General features: G+C 43.7%; 1 protein-coding gene across 1 annotated transcript in view; it reads right to left on the reverse strand.

Annotated features, from left to right (window-relative positions):
- Nucleotides 1-2,067: 2,067 nt before the first annotated feature.
- Nucleotides 2,068-15,535, reverse strand: part of RSPH1 (radial spoke head component 1) — a 29,737-nt gene continuing 16,269 nt past the window's right edge. Inside the window, exons 6-9 of the mRNA XM_049874941.1 lie at nucleotides 9,860-9,931; nucleotides 8,918-9,080; nucleotides 7,380-7,529; nucleotides 2,068-2,233 (exon numbers count right to left, since the gene is read on the reverse strand). Coding sequence (XP_049730898.1) covers nucleotides 2,181-2,233; nucleotides 7,380-7,529; nucleotides 8,918-9,080; nucleotides 9,860-9,931 — 438 coding nt within the window. The 3' untranslated portion in view covers nucleotides 2,068-2,180. The remainder of the gene's footprint in view (nucleotides 2,234-7,379; nucleotides 7,530-8,917; nucleotides 9,081-9,859; nucleotides 9,932-15,535) is intronic.

The following is a 15,535-nucleotide window of genomic DNA, read 5'->3' on the forward strand; positions in this document are numbered from 1 at the left end:
AGTGCACAGAGTCAGAAGTTAGTCTTTGGAAAATTATTTCAATTAGCACGGTGTAAAATTGCAAGAGAGGTTACTCAGTGATACCTAATCAAAGCAGACTTTCTCTCTTGTCAGAAATGTAATGACACAGCATATGCAATTTTCTGCAGGAATCATATGAAATAGAATTTATCAGAACACCCGTCTGTAGTGCAGTCTTGTAGCAGTTTCGTGAACAACAAGTATGTCTTGTGTAAAGAAGAATGTTTTATGCCTCGCAGTTATTGAACATTAAGGCGCAGTGAGTTTGTGTTAGTGGGGGAGGAACAACCCAGAAAAGGAGCATGAGAATGGTTGCACAACTCAAAGGATGTAATCAATGTCACTGAATTGTACGTGTAGAAACTGTTGCATTGGTATATGTTCTGCTGTGCATATTCTCAACAACAACATAAATAGCATTTTTTTAAAGTCATAAACGATGCTAAAGGAACAACTGAAAAGATCTTGCTAACCTTCATACAGAAAATATTACAAAATCGTTGTCATATGAAGAGGAATCAAAGAGTATCCTGGCAGAAAAAAGAAATGTAGGAAAATAAGTATTAAAGAGTTTTGGTGGGTAGGTAATAACATTATGCTGGTGTTCTAGATTTTGCGGATTTGTCAACTTTTTGAAGTTTGTGATTCTTTCAAAATTTTTTTCTTCTTCTAAATAAATATTTGTTTTACCTAACTTTATATTCATAATGCTGTATAAATTCTCTTAAAGACATACAGAGATTGTCATCATTGAGTTGATTGTTCTTCAAGAGGCCTCACATTTAGGGTCAAAACAGCCAGATACGATGCATGAGCTTGGATTGGGTAAACTAACTATACAGGACATTTTGGGGTGGATTGAAGTCACCTGCTATTATGGATTGAATTGTGTCCCCCGCCAAACATATGTGTTGGAATCCTAGTCCCTTTACCTGTGGCTGTAATCTAAATGCAATGTGGTGTCATCACTTTCCATGAGACATTCCTGTGTAATATAATCAATCCATCAGTCGAGGTGATACCAGTCTAGAGTGGATCCTAAACCTAATAATTTCTGAGTTATATAGAGAGTAGCAGAGACACAGACACACACAGAGACACAGGGTAAAGACAGACACTACCTGACAACGGAGGCAGGTGAATCTGCAAACTTGGGAATTCCAAGGATTGTTGGGTGCTAGAAGTTGAAATGGACAAAAAGGACATCTCCCTAGAGCCACGCCCTGATTCGGACTTGTAGCCTCCTGAATTACAAGGAGATAAATTTCTGTTCCTTGAGGCCACTCACTTGTGGTCTTTCTGTTATGGCAGCTGTAGTAAACTGAGACACTTACTCTTTGAGTAACTCTGGGGACAGGCGAAAGTAGGTGAATGGGAAACAAGCAAGATGAGAAGCAGGGCTCCCCTAGACAGTCATGGCTCTACCTGCTTAAAACACCAGGGCCTGAACTGGTGGTGAGGAGGGCCACGTACAGGCCAATACTCAAGAAACGTGAATGAGGTCTAGGTGCTAGCCTCCAGCCTACTAAGAAACCCAGAGTGTGGAAACAGGCCAAAGCCACCCCATGGGCAGCCCTGCCCCTTGCCCATCTGTAGGCACCCCCGTCAGGGAGCGTCACATCCAGATGGATGGCCAGGCAGAAGGCGCGTCCGTGTGGACATGGGCCAGAGCACCACCCTCCAACAGCGGCTATCAGCGTCTTGCTCAAGCCCGAAGTAGATTTGCTATATTGTGTTTTATGAGAGTCACACACAATAATTCTAACATTGCAGATGATTTCCTAATTCTCTTCAGGGACACTCGAGAGAGGAATCTTCAGCATATAATTACCCCAGTAAAAAAAAACAGTAGCTCAGCCAAAAGTCACCTTCCATTAGCCATATTCTGTAGTTACAGTTTTATGATATTTTTCTTTATCCTGGGAGAAAATACCACTAAAAAAACCATGATAAAATGACTGGTAACATTTAGGTTAAAGAACTTGAAGCAGAGACCATTTCATAAACAGAGGCTAATGAAGATATTTATTTACAATTTTAAGCCAATTTAGAAAGAAAAAAAAACTAAGTAAGAAAGATTAAAAACTGATAGTATTAACCACCTGACTAAGAAAAGAAGTTTTGTAATACAATCTCCGATTCCTTTTGCTCCAGGTATCTTATTCTGCTAATTCTGATTGTCTGCTTTCTTCCTCTTCAAAACTAACATTTCCTGTGAAGAAAAGGGAAACATGAGTGAAAATTCTCTAATCACGAATAGATGTTTTGTAATAAACAATATTAAAGATATTAAGCATTTATCAGGCAAAAAGGAATGTTAAATTTTATCTTCTGTAGATTTTTTGTATAGTTTTTTCTGTTAGCACCAATAATAAATTAAGCAAAAGATATATTTAAAGTAAATGTTAAGAAAAGAATATTCAGGTAAGTGCGAGTGAGCTCAATAATTACCTTATGCCTGCAAACAATGTCAAAATGCAACCAACTTTATGGATTAAATATATAATTGCCTGGACATTATACTAATAAAAAGAAAAACAGGAATTTGCCCTATTCTTACAAGGTACTGTAATTAAACATTTCATGAAATTTAGAATTTTTTTTTTTTATTGTTACATAAACTCTAACTCTCATGGTTGATTATATCAAAGAAGTTGCAGGGTGAACCTCAGACATGTGGAAATGGTGATAAACAGACCTTGAATTTTTCTATTTTGGGAAAATGTCTTGCCCACTAAGCCTACTATTTAAAAATTAGTTCATTTAAGGCAGGATTTCTCAAGCTAGCGACTAGTGACAATTTACTGTGGGCTGTCCTGCATGCCTGGCCTCTTCCCACTAGATGGCAGTAGCAACCCCCCATCCCTCTCCAAACTAAACCCTTTGCCGTGGAGTGGATTCCAGCTCATACCTACCCCATAGGGCAGAGTAGAACTGCCCCTAGGGTTTCTCTCTGCAGACGTTGCCAGATATCCCCTGCGGAACAAAACCACCCAGTTAAGGTAATAATCCTTTTGTCCGAGGCTGTTTCACCAATCTTCGGGGTCCAATGCCAGCTGGTCCTGGAGGTCACTGGCTGCCCTTTCTCTCCCAGTCCAGTTGGAGGGATTCTACCCCCTCAGTACTGCTCATGCCTCCACTGGCCCCAGCCTGTCCCCTCCACCTCTCCCTCCACTGCCTCCTTCCTTGCAGCTCCTGAACACCACTCCTCCACTGGCCCCAGAGGTTCTTGGAAGACGTACCTGATGCAGGCACCCCCCGACTAGGTCCCTCAGCACCCACTCCCAATGCGCTCAGGATGAAATCCTGAAATCCCTCTTGGGAATACTTTCTGGTCCTGCCTGGTGAGTCTTACACCCCTTCTTGGTACCCCCAACATGCACACGTGATGCCGCAGTGACATCACTGATGTCCCAGTTCACATGCCCCCTCAGGCTCTCGGGACCCAGAGCGGTGCCCCTCCAGGCCACGTCCACCAGGGCCGGCAGTGCCTGTACACGGTAGGTGCTCACTGTCTGTGCCAACCAAACTGTAGTGAGCATCACTAGGGGCCAAGTGCTGCTTTAAATGCTGCCTATTTTTTATGTGCTAGCCCATTCAGTCCTCACATAATCCTTTGAACATTACACCTACGAGATGTCGTCATGTTAGCTGCCTTCCAGTCAGCCCCCTGACTCGATGTACGAGGGAGTGAAACACTGCCTGGTCCTGTACCATTCCCACTGTTGGTTGTGGATCAGACCATTGTCATCCACAGAGTTTTCACTGGCTGGTTTCCAGAAGTACATCTCCAGGCCTTTCTTCCTACTCTGGAAGCTCCGCTGAAACCTGTTCAGCGTCATAGCAACACACAAGCCTCCAATGATAGACGGGTGGTGGCTGCGCATGAGGTGCCTTGGCTGGGAATCGAACCCGGGTCTCTGGCATGGAAGGCAAGAATTCTACCAGTGAACCACCACTGCCTCTGTGAGATATTGTTATTACCCACATTATGCAGGTAAGGGAAACAGAGAGGGTAAGCGGCCACGCAGCTAGTAACTCGTAAAGCCAGATTCCAACCGAGTTCCCATGCTTTGTGGTCTTTGTGTATTTTTACAGTATTTAGGATAATTATTGCTAAAGAAAGTTGAAATCTATAAGTGTTTAAAGCATTTAAGTGAAAAACTGTTCTACATGATTTAATTATTCCAGGTAGTATCTTCAAAAGATCAAGAAATATGTTCTCTTAATTTACAATAAACTCTATCCATCGATAGGGGCACCAGGCTAGGGACCACTGTTTGGAACCAGGGGCTCATGACCCCAGGCTGCCTCCAGGCCCCCCTTTCCTCACAACCAAGATATCGGCTTTAAATTCAATATAAGAAACTGAATTGACACACACTTCACTAAAGAAGATATTCAGGCAGCGAACAGATACATGAGAAAATGCTCTCGATCATTAGCCGTTAGAGAAATGCAAATTAAAACTACGATGAGATTCCATCAACAAGGCTGGCATTAATCCAAAAAACACAAAATAATAAATGTTGGAGAGGCTGCGGAGAGATTGGAACTCTCATACACTGCTGGTGGGAATGTAAAATGGTACAACCACTTTGGAAATCTATCTGGCGTTATCTTAAACAGTTAGAAATAGAACTACCATACAAACCAGAAATCCCACTCCTCGGGATATACCCTAGAGAAACAAGAGCCTTCACACAAACAGATATATGCACACCCATGTTTATTGCAGCTCTGTTTACAATAGCAAAAAGCTGGAAGCAACCAAGGTGTCCATCAACGGATGAATGGGTAAACAAACTGTGGTATATTCACACAATGGAATACTACGCATCGATAAAGAACAGTGACGAATCTGTGAAACATTTCATAACGTGGAGGAACCTGGAAGGCATTATGCTGAGCAAAATTAGTCAGAGGCAAAAGGACAAATATTGTATAAGACCACTATTATAAGATCTTGAGAAATAGTATAAACTGAGAAGAACACATACTTTTGTGGTTACGAGGCAGGGAGGGAGGGAGGGTGGGAGAGGGTTTTTTACTGATTAGTTAGTAGATAAGAACTACTTTAGGTGAAGGGAAGGACAATACTCAATACACAGAAGGTCAGCTCAAATGGACCGGACCAAAAGCAAAGAAGTTTCTGGGATAAACTGAATGCTTCAAAGGCCAGCGAAGCAAGGGCGGGGGTTTGGGGACTATGGCTTAAGGGGACTTCTAAGTCAATTGGCAAAATAATACTATTATGAAAACATTCTGCATCCTACTTTGAAATGTGGCATCTGGGGTCTTAAATGCTAACAAGTGGCCATCTAAGATGCATCAATTGGTCTCAACCCACCTGGATCAAAGGAGAGTGAAGAACACCAAGGTCACAGGATAACTATGAGCCCAAGAGACAGAAAGGGCCACATGAACCAGAAACTTACATCATCCTGAGACCAGAAGAACTAGATGGTGTCCGGCCACAACTGATGACTGCCCTGACAGGGAGCACAACAGAGAACCCCTGAGGGAGCAGGAGATCAGTGGGATGCAGACCCCAAATTCTCATAAAAAGACCAGACTTAATGGTCTGACTGAGACTAGAGGAATCCCGGCAGTCATGGTCCCCAAACCTTCTGCTGGCCCAGGACAGGAACCATCCCCGAAGACAACTCATCAGACATGGAAGGGACTGGACAATGGGTTGGAGAGAGATGCTGATGAAGAGTGAGCTACTTGTATCAGGTGGACACTTGAGACTGTGTTGGCATCTCCTGTCTGGAGGGGAGATGGGAGGGTAGAGAGAGTTAGAAACTGGCAAAATTGTTATGAAAGGAGAGACCAGAAGGGCTGACTCATTAGGGGGAGAGTAAGTGGGAGTATGGAGTAAGGTGTATATAACCTTATACGTGACAGACTGACTTGATTTGTAAACGTTCACTTAAAGCTCAATAAAAATTATTAAAAAAAAAGAAACTGAATTGAAGAAGTGAATCATCTCTCTGAGGAAAGGTTTTTAAAGCTTCCAGGAACCAAAGCTTCGGTTGGACCTGAGGTCAAACCTGGGCTCCATGGTTTGGTGGGGGCCAAAGCTTCTAGGTTCATTGCAACACCGAGTCCTCCATCATGCCCCTAAGAGTGGGCCACAGCAAGCAGCCATCTAAGATGCATCAACTGGTCTCAACTTGCCTGGACCAAAGGAGAATGAAGAACACCAAATACACAAGATAATTATGAGCCCAAGAGACAGAAAGGGCCACATAAACCAGAGACTACATCAGCCTGAGACCGGAAGAACTAGATGGTGCCCAGCTATAACCAATGACTGCCCTGACAGGGAACTCAACAGAGAACCCCTGAGGAAGCAGGCTCAACAGAGAAATCCTGAGGGAGCAGGAGAGCAGTGGAATGCAGACCCCAAATTCTCGTAAAAAGACCAGACTTAATGGTCTGACTGAGACTAGAAGGACCCCAGAAGTCATGGTCCCCAGACCTTCTGTTAGCCCAGGACAGGAACCATTGCCAAAGCCAACTCTTCAGACAGGGACTGGACTGGACTACAAGATAGAAAATGATACTGGTGAGGAGCGACCTTCTTGGCTCAAGTAGACACATGAGACTATGTGGGCAACTCCTGCCTGGAGGGGAGATGAGAAGGCAGAAGAGGGCAGAAACTGACTGAATGGACATGGGGAATACAGGATGGAGAGAAGGAATATGCTGTCTCATTAGGGGGAGAGCAACTAGGAACACATACCCAAGGAACACATAGCAAGATGTATATAAGGTTTTGTATGAGACACTGACTTGATTTGTAAACTTTCACTTAAACACAATTTAAAAAAAAAAAAAAGGGTTGGCCACAGTAAAAATGATGTAATCAAGCAAAGCGGTATTACTGATTTCTAACTGTACTTTTGCCCTGAGGTCAAAACGGAGATTAGCAAGGGACAGAAAGAACCAAACCTGTTCAAACCCGTTGTTGGGGAGTTGATTCCAACTCGTGGTGACCCTACAGGACAGAGTAGAACTGCCCCATAGGGTTTCCAAAGAGCAGCTGGTAGATTTGCACCACAGACCTTTTGGTTAGCAGCCATAGCTCTTAACCACTGCACTACCAGGGCTCCACAGAGAGAAGAGTAGGCATCAAATGTGGGTGGTTCCCTGCTGGAGTTAGCAGGTTTGCAGGGGTATTTAAGAGAGAAGTACCCTTCTGATACGGATTCCACGTGAGTTCATAGTGGATCTTCAGAATCCCTCTCAAGTCCCCGGGCCTGACCTAGGACAGCCTTGCTCCAGGCTGCCTCATCACACGGTGTGAGGAGACCCTCGCTTACGCTTACTCCCCTCACCCTCGTCCTCACCCTGGTCCATGTCATATCGGAACTCGTCCCTGCTGTAGTCCTGGCCCTCCTCCCTGGTGGTGTCTCCATCCTCATCGATGGCCCTTAAAGATTCATTCTCGCCCTCAGAAAAGTCTGTCAGCAGCTGGATGTCGTCCCCAGGCTCTCCCCCTGAAAGACAACCAAAAACAAAACCAAACCCATTGCTGTCGAGTTGATTCCAACTCATGGCTAAACTCCATGTGTTACAGAGTAGAACTGTGCGCCATAGGGTTTTCTTGGCTGTACGCTTTATGAAAGCAGATTGCCAGGCCTTTCTTCCAAGGCACCAGGCAGGTTTGAACCAATCTTTAGAGGTTAGAGTGCAAGCGTTTCTCATGACCCAGGGACCTATGAAATACAAAAAAAAAAAAAAACACTGGTGCCATTAAGTTGATTCCAACTCATAGCGACCCTTTAGGACAGAGTAGAACTGCCCCCATAGGGGGTTTCCAAAGAGCACCTGGTGGATTCGAACTGCCGACCTGCCACTGCACCACCAGAGGGCGAGAAAACTGAGCAAACCAGTAAAGGTAGACCACAGGCCTGCGCAGTGCTGCCTGTCCAGCCCCGGCTCTTCTTCCTCCTGACAGCAGCCCTGTGCTTTCCCTTTGGGGGCGACCTCCCATCTTAAGTTCCCCCTCCCCCGCCCCTGCCCCCCACCAGCTCTAGCCTAGCCTGGCAGGCAGAGCACCCATCCCCTGTTCCCCTGAATAGTTCAGGAGGTGCATGTACCCCCCTAAAAAAACAAAAACAAAGAACAAACCCAGTGCTGTCGAGTCAATTCCGACTCAAACCCAAGCTGGTCCAATAAAGCTAATTCCAGGGGGTTAGTGAAAATATTGAGAAAGAGGAACCCTCTGCCCGTGGGGTTCACAAGTTGACTAGATGGTAACGTGGCAACCATTCCTGTCCTCCTCCAGAGGGAAAAGGACGGCTGCAAGCGGACCCCAGCAGAGTGGAGGGGAGCTAGGACTCCATTCAGAGACCTGGCCCAGCCAAGCCCGGGGCTGTCTCCACCCTGAGCTTTGCAGTTAAATGAACCAACAAATACCATCATCATCATTTTACTTAGACCAAATTGAGTTGGCTTTCCTTCACTTGCAACAGAAAGAATCCTATCCAGTATAAGCTTGCTGACGTTACCTGGCACTTGAACAACTTCTCAGAGAGCATAATGATGGCCCCAGAGAATTGCTCCAGGTCCTTCTTGAAGGGAAGACTTGTCACCAGCTGCTGTCAGCGCCTGTGCCCAAGGCCACGCTGTACTTGGGCAGCCCAACCACTGATCAAGGTAGGGGAAATAAAGAATGTTCTATCCCCAGACCTGCCCAGCGAGTCTCCCAAGGTGGTAGAGGGCCTGCAATCTGCACCCAATCAGCTCTGCTTCTTCCCTCCTCTCCCCTCCCCGGGAGTATCTGTTGCCTCTCGCACGCTGATCCCAAAGGCTCACCCTAATAAACACCTTGCACACAAATCCGCCCAGAGTCTGTTCCCAGCGAGCCTGGAGACGCACGTACCCTCGGCCCCCATGACCTCTTCTTGCCCAGGCAATGTGTCTGCAGGTGGCAGCTCCTCAGGGAGCCTCGGCGTCCACAGGGCCAACTCTGTGATTTTGGTAGCTTTCCATTTGGGAAGGACAGCTATTAACGCTTCCTCCTCCTCTTCCTCTTCACCTCTTTCCTATTTTAAGTTTAAAAATATGAGCTTACTAACGTTGGCACAAACTCAGTCTGCAATATTAGAAGTGAAGGAGAAAGGGACAGGTTTGGAGTTGTGTTTTAGCACTTTGATGACACTATTCAGTAAAAAGACCGATTGCCAACTGTCTAATGTAGGGCTGGAAATGGGTCTTTTGAGACACACCCCTGAAATCTAGCAGTTATTGCATGGATTGTGGTGACGCTATGTTACACATTTCACTATGTTACACATTACATTGTGTTACACATTTCATTATGTTACACATTTCAATTGTCATTTATAAGACTTCAAAAAAAAAAAAAACCCAGTGCTGTTCAGTCAGTTCCAACTCACGGCGCCCCATGTGTTACAGAGTAGAACTGCTCTACACGGTTTTCTTGGCTGTAATCTTTATAGAAGCAGATAGCCAGGTCTTTCTTCCACGGCACAGCTGGGTGGGTTTGAACCACCAACCCTCAGGATAGAAGCTGAGCAAAAACTGTTTGCACCACCTGGGAACTTTGTATTGTCCATAACTCCCCGACTCATGATTAGACGGTTCATGTTGACTTCAGCAATAACTTTGAAATGATGTGGTTTAGTTCTAGCAATTGAATTCTTTACTAATACATGCAAATAAAGAAGGAAAACAAAAAAGCAAAAGTTCCCAAGAGTTGGTATACTTTTTATTCTAATCACCTCTAACCTTATAGAAGCGTTATAACGGGATGGCTCTTTCACATATGAATGTAGGAAGTGATATACACTCTGCATCTTACCACATCTGTTAACCGATATTCACCGTGCTGTTCACATCCAATGTCAAACACATACTTTCCAGGGCCAACGGGCTACGAGAAAGAGAAACCAAGAGATACTCCATCATGTCAACACCCAACATCAAATAAACGATAAATGTTACCACAATAAAACTTACCCAAAATCATACAATTGAGTAGAGTCCCACATGGATTTAAAAATGCCTGATGAACTAATAACTAATAAAGTTGCAAAGTATAGGTCCTGTTTAGGAGAACTCGTGGTACAATAGTTAAAGCAGTTGGCTGCTAACCAAAAGGTCAGTTGTTTGAACCCACCAATGGCTTCGCAGGAGAAAAGATAACAGCCCAGGAAACCCTATGGGGCTGTCCTACTCTGTCATGTACGGTTGCTGTGAGTCGAAATGGACAACATGCACACAACAACATGTCAACGACAGCATGTCCTGTTTTGTTTATTATTTAAATCCTTCACAATGTTTTTCTCTTTAGAAAAGTGATGCATTGATTCTAAAAATTTTAATGAGTCCACACCCACAGGCAAACTTACTAGAGATAGACTGCTTCTAACATTTTGTTATATTTCTTGAAATCTTCTTTCTAGAACATAGAATTTTTTAAACAAAAATCCACATCATAACTACACATACTGACTTGGACTCCATTTTTACTTAGAAATATGCCATGAATGACTATCCGTGTTTATAATATTCTTCCACAGCACCAGTTACCCACCTGGTATTTTATTTCATCTGCAAATTATAATTTACTATTACTGATACTTAGTATGCTAATAATTTTCTTTGACAAGGAATGCTATATAAATATACTCTGAGTTATATCTTTATGCATATTGTCTTAGTCATCTAGAGCTGTTATAACAGAAATACCACAAGTGGACGGTTTTAACGAAGAGAAATTTATTTCCTCACAGTCTAGTAGGCTAGAAATACAAATTCTGGGAGTCAGCTCCAGAGGAAGGCTTTCTCTCTCTGTCGGCTCTGGAGGAAGGTCCTTCTCTCGTCAATCTTCCCCTGGACTAGGAGCTTCTTTGCATAGGAACCCCGGGTCCAAAGGATGCACTCTGCTCCTGGTGCTTCTTTCTGGTGGTATGAGTTCCCCATGTCTCTCTACTCACTTCTCTCTTTTATATCTCAAAAGAGATTGGCTTAAGACACTACCTAGTCTTGTAGACCTCATCAATATAACTGCAGCTAATCCATCTTACTACATCATAGTGATAGGATTTATAACACATAGGGAAATCATACCAAAAGGTAAAATGGTAGACAGTCATACAAGGGAATCATGACCCAGCCAAGTTGACAGATATTCTGGGGGGACACAATTCAATCCATGACACATACCCTTCATATTTTCCTTAGTGCAAATTTTCAGACATAGAATTTCTGGACAAAAGTATATATATATTTTGATCAGAATGAGCCTGTAATAATTTTCGTTCCTACGACAGTGCTCAGAGCCCCAATAGTCTCAAACTTTTATTCTTCCTGGGTATTAGCACCCTCTTCACCTTTACTTGTTTTTAAAGATAAAAAAAAAAAAAAAATGGGATCTCACCATTTTCAGTCACATCTTGCAAATTATTAGTCAGGTCAATTTTTCAATATCTTTGGCCACTCAAATCTCACTGATTTATATAAGAGCTTTATATATTAAATGTTGCAATTATTCTACCCCATTTGTCATTCCTTTCTTTACAACATTCTCTATTCTTTAAGAGGTTTTTTTTTTTAATAATTTTTATTGTGCTTTAAGTGAAAGTCTACAAATCAAGTCAGTCTCTCACACAAAAACCCATATACACCTTGCTACACACTCCCAATTACTCTCCCCCCAATGAGACAACCCACTCTCTCCCTCCACTCTCTCTTTTTGTGTCCATTTCTCCAGGTTCTAACCTCCTCTACCCTCTCATCTCCCCTCCAGGCAGAAGACGCCAACATAGTCTCAAGTGTCCACCCGATCCGAGAAGCTCACTCCTCACCAGCATCCCTCTCCAACCCATTGTCCAGTCCAATCCTTGTCTGAAGAGTTGGCTTCGGGAATGGTTCCTGTCCTGGACCAACAGAAGGTCTGGGGGCTATGACCACTGGGGTCCTTCCAGTCTAAGAGGTTATTTTTAAAGAAAGTAAAACCTGTCGCTATGAGTCAGAATTGACTCGATGGCAACGGGTTTGGGTTTTTTTTTTTTTTAAACCTATCAATTTGGCGTTTATGTTCCTGTTTAAGTTCTCTTTCCCCATTTCGAGGTCGGCCAATATTTAGCTACATTTTCTTCTACATTTGGTTTCCTTGTTGACATTTAAATCTTTACTTTCTAGAAATCCTCTTCATCTATGTGCTGCAGAACAGATCTATGGTAGAGTGAACAATGTCCCCCAAAGAGACATCGACATCCTAATTCCTGGAACCTATCTATGACAAAATAAAAAAGGAGGTGGGTGGACTTTGCAGATGGGGTTAAGGATCGTGAGATGGAAAGATTATTCTGGATTATCCAGGTGGACTCTAAATGCTGTCAGATGTGTCTTGGTCTCATAGGGTTTCTGTAATACATACACCACAAGTGGAGGGCTGTAAAGAACAGGAATTTGTTTCCTCACCGCTCTGGAAGTAAAAGTCCAAATCTGGGTCTCCACCCAGTCAGCTCTTTCCTTGCTGGTAGCTCAGAGCATTCCTTGATCCCTTGGCTTGTAGATGATCCTCACAGGCATCTGTCTTCCCCCCCAGGTATGCATATCTCTCTGTCTAATCTAACTGGCTCCTTTTATAACTCAGAAGTGATTAAATTTAGAACCCACTTGACTTGGGTATAGTCTAACTCACATAAAAAACCCATTGCCAAAACCCACTGCTGTCAAGTCAGTTCTGATTCATAGGGACCCTATACCAAGAAAACCCTGTTTCCAAACAGGATCACATCCACAGGCGTAGGAGTTGGAATTCCAACAGGTATTTTGGAGGGAACACACTTTAATTCATAATAACAGGTATCCTTACAGAAAGGAGGCATAGGAAGTTGTCATGGATGGTCGAGAAGGAGGCAATGTGAGATTGGAGTGATGCAGCCACAAGCCAAGGAATGCCTAGAGCCTCCAGAAGCCAGAAGGGACAAGGAATGGATTCTCCCCTAGGGCATCTGGAGAGAGTATGGCCCCAGTGACACCCTGATTTCAGCCCAGTGAAATTGATTTCCAACTTATGGCCTCCAAAACTATGAGAGAATGAATTTCTGTTGTTTTAAGTCACCAGCTTTTGTTACAGCAGCCCTAGGAAACTCATAGAGGGTGCTGATTTGCTTTTTCTCCCAAATGGTTATCAAGCTGCCCCTGCACCATTTCTTGACTCTTCCATCATTTTGCCACTAATTTGAAATCACAGCCTCACCAAAGGCTAAATTATTTCATATACTCAGATGTCTTGGGACTTTCTAATGTACTTCATTCATTTTTATATTTCTATCCCCGTATCACACTGTTTTAATTATTGAAGCTTTACTGTATAAACAGTGGTGGTTCAGCCATAGGATCCTTGCCTTCTATACGGGAGACCCAGGTTCAATTCTCAGCCAAGGCTCCTCAGGTACAGCCACCACCCATCTGTCAGTGGAAACTTGCATGTTGCTATGACGTTGAACAGGTTTCGGCAGAGCTTCCGGGCTTAGACTAGAAAGAAGGACCTGGAGATCTACTTGTGAAAATCAGCCAGTGAAAATCTGGTGGATCACAATGGTCCAATTCACAGCCAATCATGGAGATGGCACGGGACTGGTCAGCATTTCACTTCACTGTACATGGGGTCACCACGAGTCAGGGCCAACTCAATGGCAGTAACAACAACATACCAAAACCAAACCCATTGCTGTCGAGTGAGTCCAACTCATAACAACCCTAAAGGACAGAGTAGAACTGCCCCATAGGGTTTCCAAGGAGCAGCTGATGAATTCCAACTGCTGACCTTTTGGTAGCAGCTGAGCTCTTAACCACTGCACCACCAGGGCTCCAGCAACAATATAGTATGTCTTATACCTTGTCAGATAAGGATGTGAACAGGTAATTCTCTGAGGAAGAAACACGAGATAGCAATGCAAGTGTGAAGAGATGCGTGTCCTCACGGGGAGATGCTTAGGAAAACAATGAGATAGCACTTTTCCTCATCAGACTTGAAAAAACATGTTAAAGACTAATGCAATATCCAGTGTTGGTGAGGATAAGTGAGAAAGAGGCTCTCAGATTCTCGGGTGAGAGTGTAAATTAAAGCTGCGGTTGAGGACAGTTTGGCAGTGTCAGTCACCGTTTAAAATATCCATGCTCATATGTCCTGCGATTCCACATCTCCACAGCCTACATAAATACTTCCAAATGTAGACAAAGATAAAGATGTATCTTTGTGTATATGCTTGTGTGCCGATATAGTCGTTTTTGTTGTTGATTGCCATGGAGTCAATTCAGGCTCCTGGTGGCCCCATGTGTTACACAGTAGAACTGCTCCATAGGGTTTTCTGAGCTGTAATCTTAATGGAAGCAGATCACCAGGCCTTTCTTCCGTGGTACCACATGCTGGGTTTGAACTGCTGATCTCTAGGTTAGCAGTTGAGCACAAACCATTTGCATCACCTAGGACCTTCCCAATATGGTGGGATCCTATTTATGTAATTAAAACCCCAAACCATAATTCTGTATAAGATGTATGTCTAAGTGTGCATGCAGGATGCACAGAAGGATGTGTGGGAGGATCCATCCCCAAGGGCTGGAGAAGAAAAAGGGAGAAAGGAAGGAGAGCTGGAAAGAGAAGGGAGGGAAGGGAAGGCTCAGTTGTTCTAAAGTTTTACAGTTGGGATGTACTCATGTATTATTCATACAACACTGAAGTTTTTGAATAATTAGTAGAACAAAGCCTCCATTTTTATTTTTCTGATTAGTCAAGGCTGTTTGCACTTACTAATTTTTTTATGTTATTTTATTTGTTGTTGTTACTATACACAGCAAATCACACACCTATTCAACAATTTCTACATGTGCAATTCAATGACATTGATTATATTCTTCACATTGTACAGCCATTCTCACCCTCATTTTCTGAATTGTTTCTCCCCCATTAACATAAACTCACTGCCACCTAAGGTTCCTATCTAATCTTTTGAGTTGTTGCTGTCACTTCGATCCCATATGTGGTTGTTGTTCCGAAAAAAACCCGTTGCCATCGAGTCGATTCTGACTCATAGCAACCCTAGAGGACAGGGTAGAACTGCCCCATAGAGTTTCCATGAAGCGCTTGGTGGATTTTAACTGCCAACCTTCTGATTAGTAGCTGTAGCACTTAACCACTACACCACCAGGGTTTCCATGGTTGTTATTAGGTACCATCAAGTCAGTTCTGACTCGTAGTGACCCTACGTACAACAGAACAAAATACTGCCCAGTCCTGTGCCCTCCTCACAATCGTTGTTATACCTGAGCCTATTGTTGCAGCCACTGTGCCAGTCCATCTGGTTAATGGTCTTCCTCTTTTTCACTGACCCTCCACTCCACCAAGGATGATGTCTGTGATGGGTAAGACTGTGTGTCAACTTGGGCAGGCCATGATTCTCAGTGGTTTGGCAGTCGTTTGACATTGTGATCACCCCCCTGGTGGGATCTGCTGTGAGTAGCC

Source organism: Elephas maximus, chromosome 2 (genome assembly GCF_024166365.1).
Source record: "Elephas maximus indicus isolate mEleMax1 chromosome 2, mEleMax1 primary haplotype, whole genome shotgun sequence".
NCBI classification, from domain to species: domain Eukaryota; kingdom Metazoa; phylum Chordata; class Mammalia; order Proboscidea; family Elephantidae; genus Elephas; species Elephas maximus.